The sequence below is a fragment of the Mchenga conophoros genome, linkage group LG11 (genome assembly GCF_057382185.1).
Source record: "Mchenga conophoros isolate Kocher_MC1m ecotype Shallow Benthic linkage group LG11, M_conophoros_male_GT1.1, whole genome shotgun sequence".
NCBI lineage: Eukaryota > Metazoa > Chordata > Actinopteri > Cichliformes > Cichlidae > Mchenga > Mchenga conophoros.
The window spans coordinates 19,049,602-19,074,785 of record NC_140536.1 but is presented as its reverse complement, the minus strand read 5'-3'; the positions used below and the strand labels follow the sequence as shown (position 1 = coordinate 19,074,785).

Here is a 25,184-nt window from a genome sequence, read left to right as displayed (position 1 = left end):
TGAGGTTTTCTCATTAATCTGTTTGTAACGCTGCAAGAGAAAACGTTTTCCAACGATCTGGAAAAATATTTGTGCATTTTCTCTCAGCAGGCTTTTGAAATGAATAGTATCTGAATCTCCCTGGGCCAGCTCTTCTGTAGATGTTAGCTGCCTTTTTTTCTTTTCCCACACTGCTTCAATAATGCTGAGGACGTGAATCCGCTGTGTTCTCTATCCAGTTATGCTTTTACTGCACTAGCAGTGTGTTTGGGGTCATTTTCATGCCAAAAAATTGATTTTATTTGATGGTGCATTAGAATCTGGTGTTTTAATTCCATCAATATTTACAGTGGCTAAAAAGCAGACCCGAGTCACGACAGAGCCTTAACTGTGTTTTACAGATAGCTGCAGACACTTACTCTCCTGACCACCTCTGTACATATTGATAAGCATTTGAACCAAAAACTTCCTGTTGCCACTGATTCTCAGTCCAGATCTTTTGTAATTTGGCACCTTGGCCACTGACTCTGTGGACAAAGAGACAAAGACAGTGGACTCGGTTCAGTGGGGAACAAATGATGAGAGCTCAGCAGGTATGTGGGTTTTAGAGCAGTCAGGAGGAAAAAGGTTTTAGGAATTCATCTAAATTTAGAAACTAATTTATAGTTCAGCAACTGTAACCTCAATTTGTCTGATACTTCTAGTCAAATAGTTGTTTCTGCCTTTATATATTACCTTCATCACATTCATATTCGGTAAATACTGAAAGGCCTCCTGTGTAAAGGTTTAAAGAGCATTTGTCCTGCTGTAATGATATTATAATTTTAACAAAATGTATTAATTAAAAAGGTTGGCCTTGATTCTGAACAGGAAATTGCGATTTTTCTGCAAATGAAAACAAACATGAGTCAGGAGTAACTCTGAAAAACTCTCCTGACTTGAGCTGCAGTTGCTTCACTCAACTAAAATCTGGCCTCAGGATCCTCATCTGTGCTCAACAGTTCACACTCACTGTTATTGCTACATCGCTGCGTCGCAGATGTGGCGTCTCACAGATGTTTTCAGATTTTGGAACTCTTTATAAAAAGGGAGATGCACTTTCCTAATTTTTTATTTCCCCCCCCCCCCCATGTAGTCTCAGTATTTTCCAGCAAATGCAGAAAGTTGTAGCTGAGATAAATGTCATTTAGAGAGACTAAACAAAATGCAAGACAGAAGTGAAACTTGAACAGAGGAAATGGTCTCCACCTCGCGTTTCAAGTGTCAGTTCACTAAAATCTGAAATAATCAGACTGTAAAATCGTCTAACCAAAATGAGGACTGGAAAAAAAGGGAACGAGGTTTGCAGTTTTTTTCATGATCTTTGTTTATTTGCAAGAGCTAATTAAGTGAAAAAGTGGTTTAAAAATAGCCATCCAAATCTGGATGTGGTCCTGAGTCAGTGCCAACCTTTAGACATCTATGGAGAAAGCTTTCAACTGTTTCAGTCGTCCATCTCGAGAGCTATCGGTGGCCCGTGGTACTCATGTGCTGGGCTCTAAGTGCTTAAAAGCAGGGGTCCTGCTGCTCAGTACCAGGGTTAAAGCAAGGCCAAAAGACAGACTCTAAACACTAGATTGTTGGTCACGTTTGCACTGAGAAGTAAACAAAATGCCACTTTTACAGCATCAACACAGTTAATGAAAACATAATTCACGTTTTGTAGTTCTGGCCCAGCCATCCGAGGTACAAACATTTATCACCTTATAAAAACTGCAGTACAAATATGTTGTGTAATCGAACCCGACAGTCATCTGCTTTAATTTGTTCCTAAATGAGAGCAGTCACCGCCAACAGCTGTGAATTCATTCCAGCAATTTTTCTGTAATTTAAAGGCAAAGATCAGTTTGATTCTCATGAAACAAGTTCCACATTTCCATCAGTTTGTTTTCCTTCTAAATTGTTTCTTTAACCATATTCCAGTTTGATCATAAAAAGGCGATTGATCCTTTTTACTGAGACACATCAGTTTGTGGAGCAGTGCCTCAGTAATTTATAACATGGCTCTATCATCTTACTCGTCCCAGGCGATCCTTCACTTTGTTCATGGTGTTGGGCTCCCACCCTGTCGATCCGGGTCCACCCAGTCCCAGACGTGGACGGAGCCATCCGAGGCTGCAGACAGAAGCGTCCGCGGCCGCTCGGGGTGCCAGATGTGGGAGGTGACGAAGGTGGGAACACTGTCATCAGTCTGCTGTGATGAAACTGCGTGACCGCGATGCTCAAACAGCGGTCGAGCCTCCTGCGGCTCCGCCCCCCAGAGACGGGTGTTGTAGATCTGAACAACGCCACTGAAACCTGATGAGGACGAAGGCAGAAACTTTAAAAGGCTTCTTTCTGACCCACATTTATATTCGTTAGGATAATATTGTGCTAAAATTTCAAATCATTCAACAACTATGAAGTCAAGAAACTGATAACTAACTAATCCACTTACTTGGAAATGGTAGCATTAGTCTGTTAACAAACTGAACTTTCATTTCTGCAGACACCCACATGTTGACTGTAGACTTTAAGCCCCTTGATCATCTTGTCTTTTTGCCTTTTTGTGACAAATTACTATACTTACATCTGATTGCTATAAACAGAGTTGATAATTACAATTAGCACACAAATGAAGGCCTCTACTGCAGTCGCTTACCTAATGAAATGTTTTTCTATTGGTAATCATATAGTCTGCAAGACTGTGCTGCACGTCAGATTCACAGATTTAATTTGTATTTTTAAAGAGAGCTGTAAACCAATATTCATGTCACTGGCTCTCATGCAGGATCAGAAATGCTAAAAAGGCCCATAATTAATTTGTTATAAGACTGAGGTCACTGTGGCAACGTCTCCAAAAGTATGAAAACAAGACCTTCACAAGCAGAAGCCTTTACAAAAGAGTGATGACAGATTTCTCATTCTCTCGTTGATGCTCAGTGATGAAAACATTTCACGGCGCTTTGCTGCTGGAAGAATTCAATAACGCTACCCTGATTGAAATTTATGAGTAATTAAATCTGCCAGTACATCCTTTCAATCTTTGGATGTTTCTGTTAGTAATTTCAGAGGCCATGTTTGTAAAACACTTCACTTCCTCCGTGTCTTCTTTTATATGACTGTTCAAATCATTTCAACCAGTCAGCATCTAACCTACGCACATGGAAGACTGTACGCACATGCACCTCCATAATCCTACACAGAACCATAACTCAATCCTGAGTCATGCTGGGGGCTCCACTGTGACGTGATGCAAATAATGAGGTCTGAGTTTTCCTCGCTGCACTGTACAGAGAGGAAAGCTCAGAACTCTACATTGCAGAGACTGAACAGCCACTTCATAAACGCATGGCACAGCATAGAAGAGCCACCTCCACGGGCAAGACTCGGCGGTCCATCTGCATCTAAAGGTCACTCTTTCGAGGACGCCAATCTTCACATTTTGGACAGAGAAGACCGATGGTTTGAAAGGAGTGAACGAAGCCATTTATGTCCTCTGTGAGTGACCATCTTTGAACAGAGGCGGGGGTTTACGACACTTCCATCTATAATCCAGTTGTGAGATCCCTGCCCAGACGCCTTAACGCCCACTCACAACCTGGGCCATTTAACCATTTGAAATCACATGATTTCACATGGCCAAGGTATCACTATGGGTCCACCCGAAACCTTGGCTGATTGTGACCCACACCCATTTTCACACCTTGGCTAAAGTGATTAGATAGAGGATCAATAGGGGGTCCGTTACCCTCTTGCGGACACTCCCATAAGGCTTAAAATCTGGGACTCTCCACCATTTGTGCTTAGAACTGAAGAAGCTTCTCGGATGCGAGGTGAAACGTCTTCAAGAAAACTTAAAGAAGTCCACACGCTTCACTTTCCAAGCTCCTTAGACTACGATGACCTAGATGACTGAGAACCGTAACAGACAATTTTAAAAATCTTTATCCAAACATTAAATGAGCAATTCACAAGGCAGATCTCATTGAAATCGAACTTCCTCATATCAGACAATGTTTACATTAGCAGCAACAGTCTAGAAATAGATGCTGCTTTGGCTGTTTCTTTCTTAAATGAGGTAAGGCTATGTTATCCTACACAACACATTGTGACACATGTTGGTTATTTTCTGTTCTTTGAAGCATGACACTTTTTTTTCCCCCCCTATTATTTTCTGCACGAGCCAGTGTACACGCCTGGTTTATTTCCACCCATCACTATAGTACTTTTAATATTACAAAGGCCAACTAGTGGCCTTGAAAGGCTACGGTGATTCATTTTCCCCACAAGTGAGGCTGAAAATGTCAAGTTTGTCCTGAAGGTGGCATTACAGTAAAGGTCACACGGTCTCTTTAATATCAAAAAGGTTCCTTCTCTACGAATACTTGCAGAAAAATCAGCCAAAGCTGTTCATCAAAAGAAAAAGGGAAAAAAAAAGTACAAAATTAGAGTTTTCTTCATCTTTTGTTTTAAGTTAGTCAGTTCAGTCTGCAAGATGTATTTACATTTTAATTGAATTCTTTGCCCTAAGCCCGTTCCTCAAACTTGACGCTCTTCTATTTAGCCTGACTAAAAGAAGAGCGCATAATGAATATCAACATCAGCTGAATTGTAAGATGGGTATTTGACATCACAGCTTCGCAGGGTTACTGTTGGGTCTTTATAATGTTAACATCAAATTACATCTAGCCAGAGGTCCAAATTAAACTCATTCCACAAAACAATTGGACAGCTATCTATTTTCTGCAGCTTAATCCAGGTCTTTGTCACAGCACCACTACTCTAACCAGAGTTCTTCATATCGGTCCTTCTCTTAAAAGTAAATCCAAACTCTGAGCTGGTTCCACAGAAGAGGGTCCTGAAAGCTGAAGGCTCTGCCTCCCATTCTACCCTAGGAACCACGAGTAAGCCCAGGCATCCCGATAACAAATTACAGTAGTCCAGCCTAGAAGTAATAAGTAACTAGTTTCATAACATCACTCTGAGACAGAATATTTCTAATTTTAGAGATATTGTGCAAATAGAAGAAAGCAGTTCTATTTATTTGTTTAATATGTGTGTTGAAGGACACAGCCTGGTCAAAAACAACTCCAAGCTTCTTCAGTGTTACTGCAGGCCAAGGTAATGCAATCTAGAGTAAGTGTCAGGTTAGATACTATATTACAATAACCTCAGTTTTTTTCTGAATTAAAGAGCAGAAAATTAGATGTCATCCAGGTCTTTATGTCTTTAAGACAATCCTACAGTTTAACTAATTGGTGTGTTCTATAATGTTGTGTGTCATCTGCATAGCAGTGAAAATGTATGCTATACCTTCTAGTGACACTGCCTAAAGGAAGCATGTATAATGCAAAAAAAGAATTGGTCCTAGCACGGAACCCTGTGGAACTATCGCTGTAACAAAATATTATGGTCAACAGTATCAAATGCTGCACTCAGGTTCTAACAGGGCAAGCACAGAGATGAGTCCACTGTCAGAGACCATAAGAAGATCATTTGTAACCTTTTCTGTGCTATTATGAACTCTGAAGCCTGACTCTTCAAATTAGCCATTCCTCTGAGGATGATAAGTTAGCAGTTTTACTACTCTTTCAAATCTTTTTGAGATAAAAGGTAACAACAACAACCACAACAACAACCACAAATTCTCACAGCAATGAAAAACACCCTGATTAATAGGATGTCAAGAAATTAAATTGTAAGTTATGTCATTTTTTAAATTTATCAAATCTAAAGCTCACTAATTAAACTTGTCAGTTTGAACAGAGCCAAGTATGCTGCTCATCACTGTTTAGCTGAGCTAAGCCAATGTAGTTTTCCTAAAGATTGAAGTTTCTGCAGATTCCGAGATTGGTGCAGAAACATCATATAATATACATCTGTGCAAGTGTGACAGATTACTTAGTATTATTTAGTTAATCAGTGTGCAGATAAAACAGGGTTTTTCAGCATGATCACTTACAGAAAACATCAACATCTGAAAAAAAACTGTTTGTATAAACTGACCTGACACTGAGATACAGTCATCCAGTGTTGGAGCCCACGACACTTTGACCTGGCTGCAGCGGCCTGGTGTTTGGACGTCTAGCTGAGCCTGACACCCCGCCCCTCCCAGATTTCTCAAGTCTGAAACCACCGCCTGTCCAGACGAGGAGACTCTGATGACCCTGCGGCTGGACGGATGTGGACCTGCAGCAGCATCCGTCCACCAGATGACAGACTCTGCTGAAGATGGTGAATGTGAAAGCTGAGGAGGAGCAGACGTCCGAGTATCGGCAACGTAAACACTCCCGTTACAGCAGCCGGCGAGGAAAACCGTGTCACTCACGAACTGTAAGGAACTCAGAGGATCTGCTGAGTCGGTCTCTGTTGGGACAAAACAACGCAAAATGTCTCAAAACACACATTACAGAGAGATTACATACTGCAGTCTGCTGCAGAGATGGTTTTATGACTAGAACATCAGTGTTTTGAAACTGAACAGCTGAGGAAACCCCCAGCTGAAAGAGCATTTAATGGCCCTCCTGCTGCAACAATTACAGGCAAAGTGCTCAGAAACAAAAACATCAGGCTGGTCGTTTGTTGGCCTTGTTTTGGTGCACTGGCTGTGCATAATGATCAGAAACAAGCAGAGAAAGGACTGGTGAGGAAACTACTAACATTTGATAATATGCAGCGTGCAGCGAAGCAGTGGTTACTACTTTGGAGCATCTATAGATCAAATGGTTCATGGGGAAAGAAAGAAAAAGAAATCGGCCCTGTTCAGTAGCGTATAAACTTCAGTCATTTCAGTCTTTATGTTCTGATCATACACAACATGTCTTAAAGATGCCAGAATCACTGTATTTTAGCATAGAGAAAAATATTCCTTTAGTTAAGATGTGATGGAGAATAACTATTTATGTACTTGGCACAAGTTTAAGGAAACAAATTTAAACGATAAAAAGAATTTCTGTTTTGTCTGTTTTGTGAACTGTTCCATGCCTTGTAGCCTCACAGTGACGAGGTCCTGGGTTTGAATCCACTGGCCTTTGCATGTTCTCTCTGCCTCTCCACATACTGCAGCTTCATCCCACAGTCCAAGACATACATGTTAGGGTGACTGGTGATTCTAAATTGGCCATAGATGAGTATGAAAGGTCCTCTTTCTGTGATAGACTGGCAACCTGCCCAGCATGCACTCTGCCTATCTCCCTCCGAAAGCTGGGATGGACTTCTGATGCTCTACTGCAGGAGCAGACAGGTGGATGGATGGACGCTCTCTTTGATGCCAACTATTTTTTTTAATTTTTGGGAACCATGGAACAATGATATTTATTGTTTGCTCACTTTACTTGTATTACTTCCAGGCCTTAAAGCCACAGTCTCACCTCCACTCAGAGCTTCAGCAAACTATTTTTGTGTGGAAAAATAAATAAAATAAAGCAGGGAAAAGAAATGGAAAGTTACAGATCTTCCTAGGGGTTACAGTGGGTGGCCTACAACATAATACTGCATCATAACACAGCTCAGCCTTTCTTTCTAGATCAAACTTACTTAAGCGAGCCACAAAAGAATAGCAGGAAAACATCTCCTGGCTGCACAGAAAGCTTTTGTCCTCGCTCTCCTCAGGAACACATGCAGTTTTTTTTTTTTTCCATCTTCATGTGACACTAAATCTTAGATGTCCTTCACAAACAGTGATTGTATCCCAGTCCAACTGTAAGCTCAATAATTACACTGTTTTAAGAAAAACTATACGTAAAGAACAGTTTATCTTTTCATTATAAAAACTTTACTACAAATATGATTTACATTACTATAGTATTAGTAGGAGAGACAACCAGTTTACCAAAAGTAAGAATACAGTTAGATTTTGAGCATAAAACAAACCACACAAAGTCACTTTAATTCTTTCACGCTGCCATTCACGATTAGTCTCGATGCTGATGGAAATCTGAATCTAGATTATATTTTCTTGAGAAAGAGTAAGACTATGTCTCCCAATTTTTTTTGTTCCAATTTTTTTTAAGCATTTATGACATTTCTCAAATTTCGACATCTCACAACAGTGAGATGAACAGTCTCACAAAACTGCATAAAGCACCACTTCGACTTAAGTTTTCACCTCTACTTAAATAAGACACAAACTAAACCAATCTTATAGTCTCCATGCTCACAGGCGAGCGTGAACATAAACTGATAACTGTAAATGTGGGGTTACCCAGTTTATAGAGAGTCTCTCCTGATGTGAGTTCAGTCAGCTGGACGTCGCTGATCTGAGCTCCGTGAAGAACTTGTGGTGCTGACGAGGGTCGAGCTGCGATCCTGCTGCCTCTCTCTGAAGCACTCCTTTTCCCTTTAATACTTCCTGTTCTCCTGATCACATCTGTCATGGATGACAAGGAAAAGAAAACCAGTCACACTGTCAGAAGTGCCTCACCACATTTTATAATTATTCCCTTTACCTTGTTTGCTGTAAACCAGGAAAGGGGACCTATTATTCCCTTCTGTATTTTCTTCCTATATATGCTATTACAATAGCAAACTCTCATATTAAACACGGTTAAAGGTCAGAAATTGAAAGCGTACGTGAAGTGAAACCCCACAAGACCAGGCTTCACTGCTCTAATCTTGTCAAAAATCTTTTTTAACTTGCATTAATTGGTGGAGATGTCTATGTCTAAACGTCACTTTCATTTAAATTAAGACAGTCAGACACGTGAAGTATCAGGTGTCAGGAATCAATTTGAACCCTGTAATAGTGGTTGGGCAGTCAACGTCTGACCACCTTTCTGATTTCTCTCAATTATTATTGGTGAACAATTCAACACAGGAAATGTGCACAATATGATACAAATACTCTTCTCTCAGGTTAGGTTCCCTCCTATATTTGTCTTCTTTGGGCTACAACAGAAACAATTTTAACTTCAATCTATTTCAGCAAAATCTCCCCCCCCCCCCCCAAAAAAAAGAATTGTATAAATAAATATTGAATTCAACAGGAAAAGTTTCTTTTATGATCTAGTCTGTTATGATTCAGTGATTTTTACTAGTTAAGTCATTAACCTTGAATAAAAAAGGTTCATCCATTCAGTGAGTCGTCTCAAAACAGCTTCTGTAGATAAGAGTTACATTTAAAAAGGCCTTGAATATTTTTTATTGCACTCTGTGAAACACTATCAGAAGTGAGAACCTTTTTGCATTTAGATGAATACATTCAGCTCACAATGCCCAGAAAATCTGGTGCTTTTTGTACTGAGATCATGTCACTTTAAATTCATATCACTGAAAATCACCGTTAATCACAGCGATGATTTGCAAGTTTTTGATTGATAGTAAATTCTACTCTGTAGGTTTTAAGTGAGCTTTTATTCATAATTAGTTCTTGGTCTTAATTAATTTTACTGGACTGCTGTTAAGTTTAATTTTATCAGATTCCTATTCTTTTTCTTGGTTTTAATTTCATGTTTTTTATGCTTTGTTCTGGTTTATTGTTGGTTATCTGACCTGTCTTACTAAATTTCTCTTTGTCATTATTTTTCTCTTATATAAATTTTTTTAGGCAAGTGCCTAACTTTTGTACTTTGAAATTTTAGGGAAATCACACTCACCGCTCTCTTCTCCTCCAAGGTCCCACACCTGCAGGTCGGAGCTCAGCCCGTCGTTGGTCACAGCACACCTGCCGAAATAACAGAACGTTAATTAACTCATTCACTGCCATTGACGTCTATAGACGTCAATTACGTTTTTCAATGGGGGGGGCTAGAATACAACCTCGGGCAGCTTGTCAGTGAACATCAGACTGCTTGAAATGTATTTTTCACAAAAAGCTCGTTTTCTCCCTTTTTGTGGTCAAAACAGGCATTTTTGGTGGAACCCACCTCTCAGCTGATTACTAAAGAATGGAAAATGGTAGAAACAAGCTTTTTTTTTTTTTGGATGGAAGAAGAGAGTCTGTTCTTCATTTTGGTAGGTTCAGCGTTTATATGATCATAACACACAGTTTTCTGTGGCTCTTCAAAAATGAGTAAAAATGCTCAAAAACCCTGGCAGTGAATGAGTTAAAAGGCTGCGAAGCTACTGATTATATCGTCCCCTCACATTTACCATCAGATCTAAAGATCTACACAAGCACTGACTCACACCACCTATAACAACTACAAAACACAGACCCTCCACACTGTGCATCGCACCGTGAGGCACGATATATCTTCTGGTTAGAGCTGGGCGATAGAACGATAACGATATGTATCGCGATATAACTTTTACTCGATAGAGAAATTAAGCTATCACGATAGACCTCGCCGCTCTTGTCCTCTTAAAAAAAAAAAAAAATAAAAAAAAAAAAAGGTCAGCCAATCCAAATTAAGTAGCGCAGAGCCGAACCAATCACAGCCGCAGCGTCACGTCGCGTGACTTGTTATGTACAGCACAAGTGCCAAGCCGCACGTGTGTTTGTTTGGGAAGCAGCCAGCGGGTAATGGAGCCAGCGCGTAATGGAGGAAATGAGTGTGCCGACTAGAAAAATCAACCGAGCGTGACCGAAGAGAAAACAGATGATGGTTCCAATGCCGGAGAGATTGTCAAACGGAAGAGCCAAAGAAGTTCCGTAGTGTGAAGGTATTTCGGCTATTTCAAGTCTGACAAAAAACAGAGTAGCGTGCACTGTAAATTGTGCCGAAAGCAAGTCTGGAAATACAATAAACTGGTGCATGCGTCACACTGGGCGCCACGTTATTGTTTCGGTGAAATGAATTTCTACAAGACTGTTACTGTTAATTCTACTCTCTGCAGTGTTTAAATGCTTACATATACACACAGTTACTGTCCCTCCACACATACGACTCTGTTCTGCTTCTATGCCCCAGCTTTGTTTACTTTTTCCCACCGAGGCTTCTAGACTTCTGATTGGCCAACATTTCGGCACGGTTAGGAATCTAGCGCCACCTGCTGCTTTGGCATGTTCATAGCAGCGTTTTCCTTCATTTCTGCCTTTATGTGTGGACGGGATTATTTTTTAAAACGAAAACTGAAAATCTCCGTTTTCAAAAATACCCGTGTACGTGTGGACGTAGCCTCAGTCTCTGACTGGAAGCGCTAATTCGTCATTCGGCTTTTGTCAGACTAAAGTAACTGTTAAAACTGTTTGAAAAGCTAAGCTATACAACAAGGAGAGATTGAGAATTTCCTTTTAGTTCTCAGTTTATTTGATATTGACAAAAGTTAGTTTTGTCTGTTCTTCTGTAAAACAAACTAAGATTTATTTTTAGAATTAATATTTTGTTTCTAAGTGGAATTGACAATTTAGTCTGTTTCGTTTGTTCTATTTTGAAACTTAAACGCTTTAGCGGCTGCCTTTTGTGTAGTTTGCAATATTTGCCTTTATTTATCTGAAAAAGTCTCATGTTCCTTAAGTACATCTACCCTGTTGAACTTATTATGGGAAATAAATATTTAAATAAAAACAAGCTGCTGATTATTTCACATTTTACTTGTGAGCAACGGCACATTTAAATCTTACAAATATAGTTATTTGGCTTATATCGTTAAAGATATCGTTATCGCCTGAAATGAAAAAACATATCGTGATATGAAAAAATCTCATATCGCCCAGCTCTACTTCTGGTGCAATGATTTGTTAAAAGTTAATTATTGTCACTATCAGCTCATCTAGTAAAGGTTTTTGTAAGTAATTTCTTAGTCTAAACAAGTTTAATACAATTATGATGATTTTTAGACAACTGAAGAATTGTACGTTTAGCATTTAGGCTTAAAACCTTTAAACAGTTCATCAATACTCTGAATTGCTCTTGACTGACCTTCTGTACTTTTATAAATCTGTTAATGTGTTAAATATGTGATAGGTAAGAATAATAAACTGAACTGTAGAAAATATAAAGAGTACCCGAATAAAATAATTTCTGTGCTCCAGCCTTGCTGGGTGCTTTTCAGTGTGCCTTTTTTGAAGAAGACCTCTTTTCATTCATTATTCCCCAAAAAGAAGCTTTGAAACCAAAGTTTGGTGCAGGAAAAGGCATCGTGTGGATTAGAAAACCTTGGAAAGAGTGAAGCAAGTTTCTCTCCCTGAAGTGGGTCACAACCAGTGTTTGATGAAACAAAGTAACAGTACTCCAATTACTGCCTGGTTTGCAGTTTAAATAAGCAGGTAAGTACTTTTCAAAGAATTAATCAACAACTGTTCAAATGTTACATTTTTCTGCTCCTGAATAAAAGCCTGAAGGATCTGCAAAGTTTCTGTCTCTCCCCGATTTCTTGGGATACAGCCGTGAGCTTGGGAAATGTTGTATTTATTATTGTTAAGGAGTTAATTTTCTCAGCAGATAAGGCTGTAATCTCACAGATTACTTTATAATGGAAGTAAATTGTAGACTGTAGTCAACTGAGTTGTTTCCTTAACCCTCCAAATTATATAGTTGTTAAAAGTGTATAATCCTACCTATGGTAGCCGCTGTAGAACAGACATGTTTTAGTCAGCAGAGAGATCAAAAACGTTGGATACAGACTGTACGCCATGTTTGGACTGGCTCTGCAGAAGAGTTTTTGCCTCTGTTAGGAAGGCTGTCAGTCCTCTGTTTACCTCAGCTGTCAATGCTGGCTGATAAACATTCACCAGTTACAAGTTTTACAGTCTCCTCCAGAGGAAATGGATGTGGATGCTTCTTAGTCCAGTACAGGCCAATAAGTCAGAAGCTCACTTCTGATTGATGACAGCTAAACTGAGGAGAGAAGTTGAGGATATACTTAACTGTTGGTTGCACTGCTGTTTTTCCCGCTGTTAGCTGGTGTTAGATGCACTTCAAAGAGATTTTCACTAATATTAACTTATAACCAGCTGTTGTTGTTGTGTTAAAGCCCAGACTTCAGTTCAGGAGATGAGGCTTGAGGTGAGGAGGAAGAGGATTATTTTTAATTAAGTCGTGTGTCTCTTTCCTTCCCGTTTTCATTTCTTTTGTCAAGTTGACCTTTTCTCAAGTGATCAAACATATCTTGAGTATGAAGGTGCAGGTACGAATTTTAGTGTCGCTCCACTGCACCGTAGGAATGCCTATGACTTCTCTTCTCCTCTGCCTTTGTCACATGCATAAAGCAGTTTTAGTCAGAAGTGAAGTCCTTAGTGGCTGCTACTACAAATACAGGGGAGGAACATGGCGGTCTCCACAAGCTGCAAAACACTCTGTTGGAAGTTGTTTCTATTAAATAACCTCAAAAAAGACTGGCCGTACCTTTAATGTAACATGTTACTTATAAGGGTAATTTATCCAGCACTGGTCTGAACTCACCTTGTTCCAGGGATGTGTGTGAGGCAGCGAACCGGACCATCTGTGAAACCACCATGGGAAACTTTAAAATCCCGTTCTGCGCAGAGACTCTGAACACAAAAGCAAACAGGAAAAGTTCAGAGTAACATCTGAAACGCCTCCTAGAGAAAAATAAACTCAAAGTTTGGACTAATGTTCTGATTTTTACCTTATTTTCATCAGCAAGAAGTTTCAGCGGCAAGCGAAGTTCTAAAATTTCATTTTTGGACTGACTATAGCCTGCGACACAGACGCCTACAAACACCAAAAAAAATGATTAATACAAATGATTTGGCTAATGAAGAAAGAGCTGAAAAGCTGTCTTCTATAACAGCAAAATCAGAAAAAAAAAAAAAAAAGGATCCATAACTCAAAATTTCGAGTTATTTTCTCGAAATTTCGAGTTATTATCTCGAAATTTCGAGTTATTTTCTCGAAATTTCGACATATTAACTCAAAATTTTGAGAAAAGCAACTCGAAATTTCGAGTTAGCGCTGCCAATCAGTAATCTACGTGAATGACGTCATTTCCATGTTACCCGGAAGCTGAAGCCCTCAGCTACAAATGCTACAGCTAAGCTACCGGTATTACATCCAGTCGTGAATGCACAGATTGCTGAGTGTTTTCAGCCTGGCTTCACAAATGATGAAATCCCTGTGTTATTAGCTGAATCACATGGTGTTACTATCAGCAAACATACTTTAATTTGTTGGGATCCGTTTTTGCGTGCGCGGTCCTGCGCCATATGCTTCCGGGTAACAAGAAAGCGACCTCATTCACGTATATTTTTGATTGGCAGAGCTAACTCGAAATTTTGAGAAAAGTAACTCGAAATTTCGAGTTATATTTCTCGAAATTTCGAGATAATATGGATACTAGCTTTTTTTTTTTTTTTAGTGGCGGAAACGGGCTTCCATATCTTCAAGCCACATCATCATATTTTAAATTATTAGATCAACTTACTCTTCCCTGACGTCCACTCGAGGACCTGGGTGGGATGTTCAAGCTGATACACATGAAGGTCTTTGTACCTGAAGGAAAAAGGTTTGTGAATTTGTGTATAGAGTTTAACATAAAATACAGTGAAACTCAATTTTGACGTGACGTGGTTTTGAGCGCTACAGTCAAAAGTGAAGGTGAGCCCGCCTTACGTTTGTTATAGTGACTCTGTAAAATTTAATTTTTTTTAAGGAATTCAGAAAAATATAAATTCACTCTGCCTTAGTTTTGCAAACCTTTCAAAAACAGCCCTACAGCTGCATTCCTGATGTTTATTCCAAGTTGTTTGGTGTCTCCTTGCAAATGTCCATTTTGTGCGCCTTCTCCTTTGTATGTAGTGCTGTTTGGTATTTATTCCTGTTGTCTAACTATTTAGTCCCTGTGGAGCACCCAGCATGTCGTTGAACATGTACAATGACAATACAGGGGATACAGAATCATATTGTTTAAAATATAGGCCTTTTAACCGCGACACCAGACTTCATTCACAATTTATGATATGTAATATTTTCTGTCTACAGAATCAACGCGAACATTTTTCTTTTTACCTACAACTTGATTCCTACAGTGGAGCCATCATATCATATAATTCGTCTAGATTATAAAACTCGAATTCACTAAATTTATTTTGAAAATGAATCACACATATAACACCTCTTAAACCACGAGTAATAAGTGTAGGAGATGAACTAATACAATGTGACAATTTGGAGCTTATTTAAATTATAGGAGAGATATCCGTAAGCCGAATTTAAATAAATTAAATATAAACATAAATATATTTAAATAATGTTTTGTTGTGGTGTTTATTAACAATCGAAAGCTGCTGGAGGGTAAAATGCCTAAAATTAAGAGTTTGCTTTGCAAAGCTGGTAATGTTGGTTAGCAAGTAGTAATAAAAATATAAATTTGACGTTTCAAACAAAGTAAAAAGTTTACTCACGTTTTCAGTGACTCGATAAACCAGTCATCTAAAATATCCTCAAACTCTGCATCTTCCATCTCTCCCAACAGCTCCTGCAGGCATGGGTGCTGCTGATCATCCACCACTTCCTGTTTAGTTCCCTCTGCTTTTTATTCTACTGCTTCTTTTCTTCATGAAAACTACACCGCCACCTGCTGGTCTGGAGGAAGCGAGCCTCAATCAAAAGTAACATATTAAAGTTTAGATAGAAACAAAACAGCAGGGTCTGTTCTAGCTTAATCCGTTAAACAAACAGATGCAAGAAGCAGATAATCAAGTACAGAGGCCTGTGCAGCTGACTAGTAGCCTAAAGGTTGCTGGTTTGAGTCCCTGTTCAGATGCTGGCATGGGCTCCATATGAGCTGTTTTTGTACTCGATCCCCAGACAAAAATAAGCAATAAACAAATATCTAACTGAGCTGATATTCAAAGCACTAATTTGCTTGATTCCATATGCAGCTTTCTACAGCCTGAAGAACCTCTTGGTCCTCTTGATATCCCTGGCACAGCTAACACAGCACAGCTTCTTTAACTTTTAATTTGATATTTTAGGCCAACGCAGCCAGAGGCATCCTTAAATATCAAGACTCTCCTTATTGGTTTCAGGCTTTACAGCAGATGGCATCTACATGCATACAATTAAAAGATAAAACAGCACACAGGAATAAATTTGAATCACCTGATATTCGCTTGTTAAACTGATTCAATAGAAAACAGTAATTTTAGATATTTGAAGATGAACGTACAGTAAGTTTTGCATCCCAGCAAATCACTTGTATTTGTATAGTGCCAGTTCACAACAAGGTGGCTGATGTTGTGAGGTAAAGACCCTACAGTGTTAGTGAGAAAACCACAACAATCGATCTCCTGTGGGTAAGCACTTGGAGGAACCAGGTTCTGTGTGGGGTGGCAAAAGAAGAAAGAAGAAGGTGAGCATAGAGAGATGAGGTTAAATCAGGGGACGGCGCAAGCATGAGGTTGGTGGTTTGATTCCCAGCTCATGCAGTCTGCGTTTTGAAGCGTCCGTGAGGAGCTTAAAGCTGCAGAATACAGTGCTGTGAGGATGAGCTGATGCGGCTTGCAGTAAAAAGTTCTTTGCTTAAGTAATAAAGGGGTGAATATATATCAGCCCATTTTCCATTTATTAACAAAACTCAAAGTCTCCAGCATAACAAAAAGGATTTCGAGCCACTGGTCTAATGCGTGTATGGTAACAGTCATCTCAAGGAGGCCCAAAAAAGTGTTTGAAGACAAACGCAGTGGACGGTCGTGCTTCATATCGAGGCACTCTGACAGCACATCTATTGTTTGCTGCCTTCAGATGGCCACAGAGGCTTAATGAACTGAAGACCCAGCATTTTTTCCAAACAGTACAAAGCAGCTGTCATCAACAGCTGCCTTTATTATAAAATACCATACAGATAAAAGAATTGGAAGTCATAAAAATGCCAACAGTGCGTAACAAGGAAGCACAGGAAATTACCAAGAGTCTCAGAAGAATATTTTCAAGACAACTTTTGGGATGTTTGCCCTCCTCCAGCCTTTAAGCTGTGCTTCCGGTTGTCTCTATCAGACTAACGAATGCAAAATAGTTGAGAGCGATTAACAGATTTTGAATTTTGTAAATAAAGCGTGGTGTACTGAGGGAATACTTCCCCCTTTATCAGAGCAACAGAGCAAAAGTTTATTTTGATAATGTGATTAAATGAAGCTGCCAGAAGGAAAACGAACCAAAAACAGATGTTGTTTGGGATGCTGGGCGTTTCTAGTTAAATGATCAAATATTCAAGCCCTGAGTGCAGCTTATATTTGTCCTCAATTTTCTCCAGGACAGCAGCTGAAACCTCATCAATCCCACCATGCTCAAAGCTTCATCTCTCCGGCTGTTGTTTGCCGTTTCTCCTCCTCCTCAGCAGCAGTGCTGTCATTCTGTTCCTCCGACTGTCTCACAGCAGAGAATCTGAGTCACATTTCGACCTTCCATTTCTCCCGTCACTCCTTGAGAAACAAGGGAGTCCAAACCAGAGTCTGTACAGGACAGTAAAGACGTGCGTGCTTGCATACAGAGCTGCAGGAACTGTTTGCTCTAACAAAATAATCAGTGAGAGTTAGTTCAAATACTTCAGGCTATCATGTCTGAATCCTCATTTAGTAAGCCACTAAAATATTAGTCTGTCAGTGCTTTAGATATGATAAAATGTGTTTTTTATCAAACAAGATGTTGCTGACAGAAAGTGAGGAAAGACAGAGGTGGCAGTGCATTAAAGTTACAGAGGTGAAGATGAAGCTGGGAGAATGGAGAAAGGAAAAGGAAGAGAAACCCCCTGTTCAGCCTGAGCTGAATCAGCAGCTTTCTGTAGACGTCGCATGCTTTCAAATCCAGATGCCACTCTTTGTCTTCCCTTTCTCCCCCTGCCCTTTTTGCCTTATTTGCCTCTTTTTCTTGTTTTTTCAGCTGCTTCTTTTCCTTCCTTTACTGCTTACTTTGACTTTTGTCAGTTGTTTCTCGACCTTCTTCCATTCTTTCTTTTTCTCAGCTGCTTTCCTTTAGGTTATTTCTTTTCCTGACTTTCTTTATCCTGGTCATGTTTCTTATAGTTTCTATGCGAGCATTTCTTTTCTTTTCTCTTTCTGTCACCCCCACTCAGGCTCTTCTGTGGTGTCCTGGATTTCGCTGGATCAAGGTTTTGTCTTTTTTGAACTTTTATAATAATCCCACGTGTCCATGTCCAGTATTTCACTGCCACTTTTTACCTCCTCCTGGCAATCGCTAAATGGGATTATCAGCCTCTGAACTGGCCCTCCTGCTGGTTGTCCAGCAACTTTTTTCTTTCCATCCACCTCCAGCAATGTGGTCAGCGTCACACTCCTCTTTGTACAATGATACCATCTCGCTGTTTTTCTGTTTTCAGTTCACATTCACGCAGGCTGCTGCACATTGTGAACTTTCTGGCCAACATCTCTTTGATGTGCTGCATGGCTTCCTTTCTTCCCTCTTTTAAGCCTGAGTGGCTTTAAAGGTTTTGTGCACCTCCCTGTTGATATTTTGTGGAGCAGTACTCAGGAATCCTCCTTTGCATATCCAATTGTTTATTTAGAAGAAAGGCACCCAAGGCTACTGGAGATGGGGTTGTGTAAATCCTGACTCCAGGAATCATTAAAAGGGCATCTGATAAAATGTATTGATTGGACAGCGGGAAGCTGCGGGAAACAAATAGTCTTGGGTGTATATCTGACGTCACCTGCTGAGATTCTTTTCATTTTTTATAAGCTTATAAATTTTACTCAGCAGCGGCGACTGAACACTGAGTTTCATGAGTCAGTAAAACAGTCACACATCGCTAAACACATTTAACATATTACAAAACCAGCAGCCACATGCTTTCAACAAAGAGCAGCCTGTTTCACATTAGCTGTCACTGCTGAGTCTATCACACCACAGAGATGTGAATGGCCTCTGTCCCAAAGCTGTTGTTTCACACTCGCAGCAGGAGAGCCTGGGTTTTCCTCAGATACGATAATTGTTGGACAATATATCAGACGAGCCGGATAACTGCCCCCGGCTGAGCGTCAAAAGGATCCCAGCAGGTCCTAATGCTTTCTGCCAATAAGCAAAGACAATAAACAGTGTGCAGAATTTCTTCACAAACTGTGGTGTGAGGAAGACTGCTTTACCAACATTGGTTCACAAACAAAGAAGTTTGGCAATACTGAGTGACAGCGTGCAAGAAAGCAAAGAACAAGTGTTTTTCAGTTGTCTACTGATGTGATTGTTCCTCTGACAAAAGAATGATGCATTACACAAATAAATAAAACTATTTATTTACTTCTGTGATATTGATTTAAGTCCTTATTTGATAAAATATTTTGAATGAGAAAAGGGGCAATTTTAGTTTCCAGCCAACTCTGTCTCAGATGGTATTCTGTATTTGATGCCATCTTACATGCAGTGATTCCTTAGTTTAGGGGGGATTTGCTCCATTTCCCTTCCTGCTTGTGAAGAACTCTTCCAGCTTATTTAACTTTTTTAGTCTGGTGGAGGTGGGATCCATATAAGAACTGTGAAATACTCCAAAATAAAAGTGATCTTCTTTCTGTTACTTTCTACAGGCCTTTGTAAAACCATGAAGGACTCTGTTGCAGGTATCTCAATCCTGTCTTATTGCTCTTGTTTGCAAGTCAAGTCCATGATGGCTTAAGGTTGAGTCGAGCCCAAGTTAACAGCATTAAAAACCATGTTTACAGCCAGGTATCTATGGTTAGTTTCTCCCCTCACTGCAACTATATAGTGGGTGTTTTTCTGTTAAATCCATCCATATGGACACTATTAAGGCTGACGCGTAAGCGTGTGGCCTTTTGACTGACAGGTATACCAGCATAGAGAGGTGCGTGTTATATGTGTTATATATCACATTGGAACTCTTCAGCAGTTTTTTTTAAAAGGAATAATCTGACAAATGCTATTTTTGTTGCCGACTGGTTGGCCTACTTCATTTTTTTCTGTACTTTTATTTTTCTCTTTCTCCCAGAAGATAGTGTTTGTGTGGGGTTGTGAGTCAGCGGGTTTTACTGCTCCCGTGAGCTCTTCCTGCAGATTCCCACTAGATCTCTGGCTTTTGCACTCGCTCGGCTCATTACCCACCTGTCTATTTAAGGTCCGTCTCAGTCACCCACTCTTCACCAACTCGTACAACTTCAGTTTAGCGTCTTGTTCATGCTTTGCTGGGTGAACTTACTCTCTTCTGTTAGACTCTTCTTGGTGCGTCAACCATTTGTCAGCCAGCTCCCTGAAGAACGAATCCCCTCTGGATCTCCTCCTCTGAAAGAAATACCTACTTTGAGAAAATTTAGCACCAACCAAATTCCCTTGGTTCATTGCTTCAATTTCGATTTGTGTTGTGTTTCGATTTGGCCTTAGCTGATAACTTTGCACTCATTTCTGGTGGCAGCCAAAACAGCAATGCTGAGGCTTCAAAATTCAGAGCCCCAAACCAATGTGTCACAGTCAGTTAAGACACCTTGCAATTTCATGGCCTAGTACATGTCTTATGATCTTGTCAGGCACAAATTCTATCCACAGCTCCTCAATGCCCAACTATGTGCAATAATGTAGGACCACAACATCTGTGCTCAGAGTGCATGCAGTGATCTTTTCAAAGTGTGGATGGAAAAATAAGATACCAACCAACTGGAAACATTTTGGCGATTAACTGTGTGACAACTTCAACTACCAAACAAGTTGTTTCTGCCTACGGACCCGATGTTCCATCGTCTCACTCACAAGAAACAGATCATACTGCAGATTGGATGCATGAAGAGGCAGATAGAGTGCTATTCTGAGGAGTGGAAAGATCATAACATGCTCTAATTGCATAAACCACAACAAAGATCTCGTGTAAAGATATTTAATCACAGTCATCAGACTAATCAGTTGTACATTATCAGTCTTTTAGTATCCAGCAGCTTTACAACCTAAGTTTTCACGTCAGTCCTTGCTTTGCTTTTAGAAGTTTGTCATGCTCAAGAAAAATTACAGGGTTTGGTTGCGTCTGTGTTGCATCACGTCACAGTAAACTTTCACTCTTCATTCGCTCAAAGAAGCTTTTTACACTCCAAAGTGAAGCCTTTTAAAATAATCCACAGAAAATAATTCTGAAAATATTGGTTTTGTATTTTTGAGTGGAAAGCTTTTGCTGTGATCACTTCTTATTTTGTCTGATGACTTTGCAATCACAGCAGCTATTTCACTGACATCTCAGCTAGGAAAAATGATTCACTGACAGCAAAGCAAAGTGCCCGACATGGGCTGAAAGCTGCAGCGCATGCTAATGAATAGGGATGGGTATCGTTTAGGTTTTATCCGATACCGGTGCCAAATCGGTACTTTTCTCATGGTCAGCTGGTTTTTTGTAAAAAGATAACAAAGTTAGCCTTTTCTGCAGCTATGGGGCATATATGGTATCACTCTTAGCTGGAAGCAGTGCTTAAACAATGGAAAAAACACAAACTTTGTCCAAAAACCTCTCATGTTTAGCTGTTTCCCTCTTTTTCTTTAGTCATTTTAGCCTTTTTGGCCAGGGTGAAGGGAGTATCTGCCATCAAACAAGAAGACAGCCGCATGTAGCTATGATGGTGTTTGCTAGTTCACCTCACATGCATTAATGTAATAACGTGGTACGTAAATTACACATGAACAACATTAAGCTACTCACGCAGAGAAGAACGGCTGCTGCTGCCATCATCATTTCTGCTACACTGGCAGGGCTAGGGGCCAGGACTCTCCTCTTCGGGGTTTTTGGGGGATATTGCTAACTCCGGGTCCGATAACAGGCAACCCACGCACAGTAGATGTGCTCGGTGTGAGGTCTCGCAGCAAGCTATCAAATACGGTGCATTTCTGGGCTTTTAAAAAAAACTCTATGCGTCGCCAGGTGTTTCATCAGATTTGAGGTGTTACCTCCTTTGACAGTATCACAGTATCACCTTAAAGCACTTGTTGCTGCTGAGTTTGCATATTTTGCTGTGAAGTACAGCCAGACTTTTGACCGCTTCGCCTTGGCCATTTTTAATCTGTAGCTCTGCATAAAAGAACGTACGTACCTGGCCCCGCCTACTATCCTCGGAAACGTAAAATGATTGGCTAGAATCTAAAGTGTATCACAGCTCAGGAAAAAAAAGCACCGAAATAAAGCACCGAAATGTGCGCTGCTTTTCGGTCTGGTTACTACCGTTTATGTCAGAACCGGTGCCATCATGGCACCGGACACCGGTACCCATCCCTACTAATGAATGTTAATGCTTGGAAATAGGACATCTCCTGATGAGATGATGCACATCAATACACTGCTGGTGTGAACACTTACATACAAGAGAAAACAATGGACGCAGGTGTAGCAATGGGTAACGCGGCGTTGTCTTACCCATCACTGCTCAGGAGGACTCATGTTTGAGTCATGATCAAATCATTATTTAAAGGAAGAAAGCAAAAACTGTCATTATGAACAACTCAGCAATGATTTTGCCGGTATTAAACACAATATGTGTGATTATGGAGCGCTGGAGAAGACTGAAGAACATTTATCCACCACTCATCCACCTGTGGCAGATGTGTTGCGGTCTAGTTGTTTACTGAAAAACACAAAATCTTCCTGCAAAAGTCTCCACGATTATTTATGTAAGACTCGTATTATATAACCACCGATATGCGCTCTACCCTGATATTTGCTGTGCGGCATGATGGCACCATAATATATGGTGTTATTCAACACCTTATATATATGTACATGCTGATTTGAGCTTTCGTGTATATTGGACTTCATGGAAAACAATATGAGGAGGAAAAAGAATGAACTTTTATCTCTTTTTTTTTTTTTTTTTTATGTAACACTAAAGGCATGTTATAAAATGCAGTATTCAACTAGGGTACTGTGCAAAAGTCTAGAGTTACCCTGCATTTCTTCACATTTTGCTTTCATACTTTTCAAAGTGGTCTTGAGACATAATTCTCAAGTTTTTGTGAAGGTCTTTCAAATTTTTTGGGGGGAAATGGCTGCTTTTTCACTCATTTTCAGTCCAGCCCACGTACCTCCATCTTTTTAGGAGGAATGTTTTGGGGTGTTTTTTTTTTTATTAAGCAACAGCTTAATTTTTCAGAGATAATAAACACAAAGTCAATGCAATAAAAGCATAACTGGATAGAAAAACACACAAAGCCCCGACCTTAATATTATTGATGCAGTGTGGGATTGTCTTGACAGAGAACACAACAAACAGCAGTCAACATCCAAAGAAGAGTTTTCAATGTTCTTCAAGAAGCCTGGACAGCTGTTACAAGAACGTTTACATAAGACCGGCTGTGTTGAAGAATAAAGGTGATGATATTAATTACTGACTTGCAATTAAATTAAATTCTATTCAATTCAATTTTATTTATACAGCGCCAAATCACAGCAACAGTCGCCTCGAGGCGCTTTATATCGTAAGGTAGACCCTACAAAAATACATACTGAGAAAAACCCAACAATTATATGACAAATGATGTCTGTCTCCTGAATCCAAACTGGAAGCTGGTTCCATAGAAGAGGGGTCTGAAAACTGAAGCCTCTGCTTACCTTTCAAGCACATTAAAATTTATACAATCTTTTTCTTGGCCTATAAACTATATTTCCATAGTTTCAATAAATCCATGCACCCACTCATAGGAAAATATAAAGAAATATAACTTAGGAAGGAGAGCAGAAAACTTTTTCAGAACACTGTAAATTGTTCTTGCATTTAACCAAACCAACACTGAATGTACCCACTCAACCTTTATTACTACTAAAACATACACAAAGTAGCTTCGGCTCATTTTCACCCACACCATCCTGCAAGGCACCCAATGTGCATGAGACCAGTCCCCGAGAAATGCACGATTTGTTTTCTTTTAGAGAAGCTGTGGCTGTAATCTATAGTGTAGCTATTTTAGTGTTTTAATGAGCTGGCTTCTTTAGGGGGAAGCAAAAGGCACAATGCTGAAAAACCAATGTTGATGTGTTTTGTTTTACTGGATTTGTTGGCAGTAAGAATTTGCTAAATAGGTCCAGATTTAAAGCTTTAATCTGAGATAAGATTAGGGTTTCTATGAATAAAGAATAATATACTTTTGCAGTGGGTGCAATTTTTTAAATAAACCCGATGATCTACTGTTTACTTCAAACCATCACCAGGTTTTGTGAACCAAAATCTAAATTTTTTTTTAGATCATCAGTAATTGATTTATGAGATTTTTAATCGACCGTGTTAGCAACTCTCAGCGCATGTCAGGAAAACTCACCTTGCTCCCATTTGCTCACTAAGTACACCACTGATGTGACTCCATGTGGCTTTATCTGTGTTTACAGCTAAACAGCTTAATCTCATTAAACTGTGACTCGACTTTAAAGCGCTGCATAAAAATGATCTCGGAGGCATCAAACTGTCGTCACTTCAAAAGCCATTACTGAAGCTCGACGGTGCAGAAAACTGCAGATTTTCAAGTCACAACATGGAGGAAACGCAGCCTCCTCGAAACGAGACGAGCTGAGATAACTAATACGCTGTTTCATAGCAGGGCTCTTTGCTGCTTTAGTTCAGTTAGTCATTTATATAATATGAAACAGTATTGTGGAAAACGTTACAGCATTAATGTCACGTTGATAGAAGAAAAAAGATGTGTACAATCTCCAAATTGACTAAGACTTGGCTTAAGTCCTGATTAAAAAACGATATATAACAGAGAACATTTACATTTAAATAAAGTTCTGCTGTAAGACGGAGATGGTTTTCATTTTAGACTAAGAAAAGTCTAAGTGGTTAATATTATGCACAAAATACAGAAATACTTATTGTATTGTTATATGTTTTTTTTTTAAAGAATTTTAATTTGTTTTATCATTTTGATTTGAAGTCTTCACTATAAAGCAGGATTAGGAGCTTATTAGGAGTAAATTCAGGTGTGACTCTGCATTTTCAGGGTTGCAATGATGGTTCAGGTATGATTTGTGTTGGACTTTGAGTTTTAAGATTAGTGGTTAAGGTCAGAGTTTCAGTGTAAAACCATCTCGAGGTGTCATATTTTCACTCAGCATTTAATTTACATTATGCGTTAAGTGTTGAACAGATTGTTTGCTCAGGAAATATGTTCTGTATTTATCAACATGTCTTTCCACATTTTATAAAAACGACTCAGTGAAGCCATGCTCTAAAGCTTTGTTGTGATGCTGGGAATGAATGAATGTTTCTCTCTTTTTTGTCACAGCAGTGTTGCGATTTGCTGTAAGACGTTTCAGGTTCGTTACACATTTTAATGCCTGGGTTAACGGAGAAAGGCGATAACCACCGCCACTGTGATACCCCTTTATCTTCACTAAGGTTTTAGGTTTTGTCAAGTCAGCTTAAG

General features: G+C 39.6%; 1 protein-coding gene across 3 annotated transcripts; it reads right to left on the bottom strand.

The window, feature by feature from the left end:
• Positions 1–1,327: 1,327 nt before the first annotated feature.
• On the bottom strand, positions 1,328–21,701 carry wdr73 (WD repeat domain 73). 3 transcript variants are annotated; one of them, XM_085291315.1, is made up of 10 exons: positions 21,478–21,701; positions 20,002–20,084; positions 15,245–15,425; positions 14,266–14,333; positions 13,471–13,556; positions 13,284–13,372; positions 9,594–9,661; positions 8,204–8,368; positions 6,007–6,366; positions 1,328–2,316 (listed from the first exon to the last, which is right to left on the bottom strand). In XM_085291315.1, exons 3-10 carry the CDS (start codon positions 15,301–15,303, stop codon positions 2,063–2,065), a joined length of 1,149 nt encoding a protein of 382 aa, XP_085147441.1. In that variant the 5' UTR covers positions 15,304–15,425; positions 20,002–20,084; positions 21,478–21,701; the 3' UTR covers positions 1,328–2,062. The 3 variants fall into 3 exon arrangements, with proteins under 3 accessions (XP_085147441.1, XP_085147442.1, XP_085147440.1); XM_085291316.1 differs by lacking the exon at positions 21,478–21,701 and having other exon boundaries at positions 15,245–15,440; positions 20,002–20,019; XM_085291314.1 differs by lacking the exons at positions 20,002–20,084; positions 21,478–21,701 and having other exon boundaries at positions 15,245–16,657.
• Positions 21,702–25,184: the final 3,483 nt, after the last annotated feature.

Bases quoted from the DNA above. Each gene is read 5' to 3' on its own strand.
- wdr73 (XM_085291315.1), bottom strand. From the start codon at position 15,303: ATGGAAGATGCAGAGTTTGAGGATATTTTAGATGACTGGTTTATCGAG. The intron at 13,557-14,265 runs GTAAGTTGATCT...TGGTGTTTGTAG, and splicing joins CGAGTGGACGTCAGGGAAGA to GCGTCTGTGTCGCAGGCTAT. The intron at 8,369-9,593 runs GTGAGTGTGATT...CATCCATGACAG, and splicing joins CCTTGGAGGAGAAGAGAGCG to ATGTGATCAGGAGAACAGGA.